This window comes from Sapajus apella, unplaced genomic scaffold (assembly GCF_009761245.1).
Source record: "Sapajus apella isolate SASKATOON/1434 unplaced genomic scaffold, GSC_monkey_1.0 scaffold88, whole genome shotgun sequence".
In the NCBI taxonomy this organism is placed as follows: domain Eukaryota; kingdom Metazoa; phylum Chordata; class Mammalia; order Primates; family Cebidae; genus Sapajus; species Sapajus apella.
In genome coordinates this window covers 5425984-5432381 of record NW_022437028.1, presented here as the reverse complement: position 1 = coordinate 5432381, position 6398 = coordinate 5425984, and the positions used below count along the sequence as shown (strand labels likewise).

Below are 6398 nucleotides of genomic sequence, written 5' to 3'. Positions count from 1 at the left end.
GTTGGTCAGGTTGGTCTTGAACTCCTGACTGATACACCCGCCTCAACCTCCCAAAGTGCTGGGATTACAGGTGTGAGCCGCTGCACACGGCGACAATTTGATTTTATATGTTTTTTGTTTTTTTTTGAGACAGGGTCTCCCCCTGTCGCCCAGGTTGGAGTTCAGTGGCATGATCATGACTCACCTCAGCCCGGGTAGGAGGTGCTATAGGCATGCACCAATATGCCCAGCTAATTTTTGTTTTTTTTTAGGGAGAAAGAAGTTTCGCCATGTTGCCCAGGCTGGTCTCAAACTCCTGGGCTCAAAGATCCAAAGTGCTGAGATTACAAGCATGAGCCACTGGGCCTGGCTGTTACATTTTTATTTTAATTTTTTTTGAGATGGAGTCTTGCCCTGTCACCCAGGCTGGAGTGCATGGTGGCTTACGCCTGTAATCCTAGCACTTTGGGAGGCCGAGGTGGGTGGATCACCTGAGATCAGGAGTTCAAGACCAGCCTGGCCATCATGGTGAAACCCCATCTTTAAAAAAAAGAAAAGATAAAATGGAACAGTAGAACTTGGACTTTAGTCTCATCCATGATGCCTGGAGCCCCTGTGAGAAATGAGGAGAATCACTCTGGGGAATAAACAAATGTGTGGCTGCCAGGGCCTGAGGGGAGGGGAAGATGATGAAAGATGCTTATTGGACATGAGGTTTCCATTTGGGGTAAGGAAGTTCGGAGCTGGATGGTGGGGACTGCTCAGCACTGTGAACGTACTCAGTACTCAGCACCACTGAACTGCAACACTTGACAATGGTGACAAAAGTAACTTTTGGCCAGGTGCGGTGGCTAACGCCTGTAAGCCCAGCACTTTGGGAGGCTAAGGAATTTGAAACCAGCCTGGCCAACATGGTGAAACCCCATCTCTACTAAAATGACAAAAATTAGTCAGGCATGTGGTGCATGCCTGTAATCCCAGCTACTTGGGAGGCTGAGGCAAAAGAATCACTTGAACCCAGGAGGTGGAGGTTGCAGTGAGCTGAAATTGCACCACTGCACTAAAAAAAAAATAACAAATTTATTTTAAAAATTGAAAAAAAAAAATTCATGAATCCCTCTGAACTACTCAGACCAGTGGAAAACACATCCATGGGTTGCATTTGGTGTACATAGGGGCATTTTTTTTTTTTGAGATGAAGTCTTGCTCTGTCACCCAGGCTGGAATGCAGTGGTGCAATTTTGGCTCACTGCAATCCTCCCAGGTTCAAGGAATTCTCCTGTCTCGGCCTCCTCAGTAGCTGGGACTACAGGCACCTGCCATCACGCCCCGCTAATTTTTGTATTTTTTAGTAGGGACAGGGTTTCACCTTGCTGGTCATACTGGTCTCGAACTCCTGATCTCAGGTGATCCGCCCACCTCAGCCTCCCAAAGTGCTGGGATTACAGGCATGAGCCACTGTGCCTGGCCTGGTTGTTACTTTTTAATTTAAAAATATTGTTTAGATAGAGATAGGGTCTTGCTACGTTGCCCAGGCTGGTCTCAAACTCCTAGCCTCAAGTGATCCTCTGGCCTCGGCCTCCCAAAATGCTGGGATAAAAGGTATGAGCGCCCAATGAAACGTATAATTTGAACTACGTGACAGCTTCAAAGGGAGGCGGGAAATCGCTGTCACAAAGCCAACGCTGTGGGAGTCAAAGGACAGGTAGGCCCAGCCCACAGTGACCCCACAAGCGCTCAACCATCCCCCACCCCACCCCCAACCGTTAAGAAGGAAGCACTCAGATACCAACAGGACGTATTTCAAATAGTTTAATTTTAAAAATATTCTATTCAGTGCTAAAATATGTCTTCACTCACTGTTGCCCATTTCCATTTTCTTAAACTTTTTTTGAAACAAAAAATAAAATCACAAAGTTCAATTTAACATGCATATTTCAAAGAAAAGGGAGCTTTCTAGAAACCGAGCTGAAGGAGTACTGTGGGGGACGGGTACTGTTGTCAGAACCTCAAATTCTTGCTGGGGCAGTTTGCGGCAGGAGGCAGGGATGCTGGAATGACAGTACAGGTGAGAACAAAGAAAGCTGCATCTGTGCGGACGTGTGTGCTGAGGGCAGGGGACCGGGACGGTGCACAAAGGACTGTCAGCAGCTAGGGTGCCCGTGAGAGGCAGGACCACCTCGGGCATGGGCGGAATTGCCAGGACAGCAAGAATCTAGACAGACTCTGCCCTTCCCTTCCCTCCAACGTCTCTACACAGTCCTCCTCCAGCAGCAGCCTACAGGGCCTCCAGCCCAAGGGGAAAGTCCGGGAGTCTACAGTCTTCATTCAAGTTCAAGTAACTCTCTCAAGTTCTAGGCACTCTCTCTTCTGGAGGGCGCCTTCCACATCTCTCTTCTCGCGGAAGCTGCCAGCAGCTCGGTCCAGAGGTTCTGGAGCAGAGACTGCTGCCTGGAGGTGACAGATGAATCTTGGGGTGGCCAATGCTCCAGCCAACTTGGGGTGCAAAAAAGACATGAGCGCTCCTCTTCTCGGGAGCAAGTAGACACAGGTGCGAGGGACAGGAAGATGATGCGACAGCCCCAAGTCCTATGCCAGCCTTCCAGCCCGGAAGGCTCATGTGTGCAGGCTCTCGACCCCAGTGCTTGCCCTTCCCCCAGCAACACAGCGCAGCCAGAACCAGAATGCAATAAATAGAGGCAGGGCCAGGAGGCGGAGGGCTGGGACAGTGCTAGCTCTCTGACGCCGTCTGCGGCACTGTGGGTTGGTCCACACAGAAGCGCTTCAGGGGTGGGGCACCTGAGTCTTCCTCCTCTTCGGCGACCTAGGAGCAGGCAGAGCATGGAATAATGACAGGGCCACCCCTCCCAACCAGAGCCTTACCACCCGCCTGAATTATAATAGGATGCCCATCCTGCTCCTTCTCGCAAATGATCCAGCTTCCTCCCCTGCCTACATTCCTGGGACTCCAGTTTCCAGCGCCGCAGATCCAATCCCACATCCACAGTCTTTCCTGTTTTTCCTGGGAAGCCTGGCTGGGTACAGTGGCTCACGCCTGTAATCCCAGCACTTTGAGAGGCTGAGGCAGGCAGATCACTTGAGCTCAGGAGACCAGCCTGGCCAACATGGTGAAACCCCATCTCTACTAAAAATACAAAAATTAGCCGGGTGTGGTTGTAGGCACCTGTAATTCCAGCTATTCGGGAGGCTGAGGCAGGAGAATCACTTGAAGCCGGGAGGTGGAGGTTGCAGTGAGCCAAGATCGTGTCACTGCACTCCAGCCTGGGCAACAGGGAGATCCCGTCTTAAACAAAAAAAGAAAAAACCAAAAAACTCGGCTGGGCGTGGTGGCTCACACCTGTAATCCAAGCACATTGAAGGCCAAGGCAGGCGGATCACCTGAGGTCGGGAGTTCAAGACCAGCCTGACCAACATGGTGAAACCCCGTCTTTAAAAAAGAAAAAACCAAAAACCAAAAAACTGGAAAGCCTGGAATGACTGCTTACCTGTGTCTCTAGTGGAACTGGTTCTTCCTTGGTGAGGGTGGGAGGTTCGTCAGCAACTTCCGAGGAGGGCAGGGAAGGCTCTGAAAAGGCAGCAGGGTCAGCCTGAGGGCAGAGCCCCCCTAAGGCCTGGACCTGGGGGAGCTTCCTTAGAGCGGTGTGGAGGTGGCTTGGTGGGGAGGAAAGAATACTGGCCTGGGAAACGAATATTCACTCAGGGCCCGGCTGGACCAGGCCACAGCCATGAATGGTGGAAGGGCAAAATATGGCTAGACTGCAGAGGGCCATCTCTGCTGGGCTGGAGACATCTGGAACCAAGAAAGCAGCTCATCTTGTCATCCTCCAGCCCAAACATCAAGACTCTAACTCAATCTGCCAGTTTTCCGAGAGTTGCTGTGACGACTGGATGAAGTAATAAACACAGGAGCTAAGAACAGCGCGTGCCGAATAGCAAGAACACAGTCAATATTAACTACAATTGGCACTGCCCATGGAGAAACAGGTTCCATTTTATAGTCGGCTGTTAAAAGGTCACAGCACAGGGGGAGCTAACAAGGACCTAAGACACATCTACTTATCCATATTATGACAAGAAACCTGGGTTAGGCGTGGTTGCTCATGCCGGAGTAGCTCCAGCTACTCTGGAGGCTGAGGTGGGAGGATCGCTTGAGCCCAGGAGTTCAAGACCAGCCTGGGCAACAGAGTGAGACCCCATTTCTATGAAAAATTAAAAGATACCCAGGCATGGTGGCACAAGCCTATGAGTCTGAGGCAAGAGGATCACTTGATCCCAAAAGTTCAAGACTGCAGTGAGCTAGGATTCAGCCACTGCATTCTAGCCTGGGCAACAGAGTAAGACCTTATGTCTTTAAAAAAAAAAAGGGAAAGGGAAAAAAATTTAGCAGTATATAATGCAGACAGCATGAACTGAAGTTACGACTTAAAGTGACATTCATTCCAACAGTTACTAGACTGGCTATGTGATCTTAGATAAGCAATTTTACAATTCATCTGAACAGATTTCTTGGAAACAGAGTCTCACTCTGTTGCTCAGGTTGGAGTGCACTGGTCTGATCTCAGCTCACTGCAACCTCTGTCTCTCATGTTCAAGCGATTCTTCTGCCTTAGCCTCCACAGTAGCTGGGATTACAGGCATACGCCACCATGCCTGGTTAAATTTTTCATATTTTTAGTAGAGATGGGGTTTTGCCATGTGGGCCAGGCTGGTCTCGAACTCCTGGCTTCAAGTGACCCACCCACCTCGGCCTCCCAAAGTGCTGGGATTACAAGTGTGAGCCACCACCCCTGGCCTGATTTAACCTTTCTAAGCCTTGAACCTCCATGTTCCCTCATCTGTAAAAGAAGACAATAGCGGCCACCTCGCAGACTTTTGAGAGAATGACACCAGGCATCAGATACTCAAGTTCCTTTCACAGAGCCTGGCACTCAACTCTAATGCTTGTCTTCTCCCTTCACTCTGTGAAAGGGTAAAATAGAATCATTCCTCAAAATATCCCAAGCTGTTGAGAAATGGCTCGATGCCGCCTGGCTCTAAGGCATTCTCTCGAACCTTTTACTCTGAAGATGAGAAGCAACAAGAGCAGGAAGCAAGGCCCTGCTAGGACACTGATCCGGGGTCAATGGCAACTCACCCTCCAGGATCTCCTGACCCAGGGTTGGGGGCTGGGAATCATCCGTGCGGAAGTCGGACGTGTGTGCTGGGCTCAGGGACTCACTCTGCTGGGGGCTGGGGCTTGAGTTGGTGCTGCTGTCCACCTTGAGCTGGTAGACGTCAGACACAGAACTCTGGTTGCTGTTTTCATCTGAAAACCAAACAGAACAAAGGCAGCAGCTGAGAGTGGCCATTTTCCTCAAGAGGAACTCTGGACAGAGCCATGGACCTGGCATCACTTAGGCAGCCAAGGATACAAGTATAATAATCATTGTGCCCAGCCTCCACGACATCTATTCTAAACACCAGAGGCAGCCAGAATCTTTACGTTTCTGCAATATTATGCTTCATGAAGGTCAGGCGATGCTTATTAAACCCTTCTTTCTTATCCACCAATTGCAACGTATGGAAGGGAGGGGTGTAGCTGTGTCTCTGCTCAGTACTTCCCAATCCTTCTCACATGGCAAGATGTGTAGAAAATGACATCTGTGAGGCACCCTGGGGCATCTGAAGGATGCTGGTGGTATCTGAAGGTGGCGAGCTCAGGCTTCTGCTGCCTGAGTGCTCCAAGGACTGATGGATTAACACCTGGGAGTTCTCCCTGAAGGCTTAAAGTCACCACCTAAGTTCAACACTTAAGAGTCACCAGGCCGGTGCAGTGGCTCACACCTGTAATCCTAACACTTTGGGAGGCTGAGGCAGGTGAATCACCTGAGGTTGGGAGTTCAAGACCAGCCTGACCAACATGGAGAAACCCCTGTCTCTACTAATACAAAAATTAGATGGGCGTGGTGGCACATACCTGTAATCCCAGCTCCCAGCTACTCGGGAGGCTGAGGCAGGAGAATCGCTTGAACCCGGGAGGCGGAGGTTGCGGTGAGCCAAGATTGCATCATTACACTCTAGCCTGGGTAACGAGAGCGAAACTCCTTCTCAAAAACAAAAACAAAAAAGGCCGGGCGCAGTGGCTCACAGCACTTTGGGAGGCTGAGGCAGGTGGATCATCTGAGGTCGGGAGTTTGAGAACAGCCTGGCCAACATGGCGAAAACCCATCTTTACTTAAATACAAAAATAAGCCAGGCATGGTGGTACGTGCCTGTAATCACAGCTACGATGTGGGCTGAGGAAGGAGAATCACCTGAACCTGGGAGGTGGAGGTTGTAGTGAGCCGAAATCATGCCACTGCACTCCACCCTGGGCAAAGAATGAGACTCTGTCTCAAAAAAAAAAAAAAAAAAAAAAA

General features: G+C 50.1%; 1 protein-coding gene across 4 annotated transcripts in view; it reads right to left on the bottom strand.

The window, feature by feature from the left end:
- Positions 1-1775: 1775 nt before the first annotated feature.
- Positions 1776-6398, bottom strand: part of BCL7B (BAF chromatin remodeling complex subunit BCL7B) — a 24143-nt gene continuing 19520 nt past the window's right edge. For 2 of the 4 annotated variants that reach the window (XM_032254982.1, XM_032254981.1), the window contains exons 4-6: positions 5135-5305; positions 3486-3565; positions 1776-2803 (exon numbers count right to left, since the gene is read on the bottom strand). In XM_032254982.1, coding sequence (XP_032110873.1) covers positions 2711-2803; positions 3486-3565; positions 5135-5305 — 344 coding nt within the window. In that variant the 3' untranslated portion in view covers positions 1776-2710. The remainder of the gene's footprint in view (positions 2804-3485; positions 3566-5134; positions 5306-6398) is intronic. The other 2 variants (XM_032254980.1, XM_032254979.1) reach the window with 1 other exon arrangement.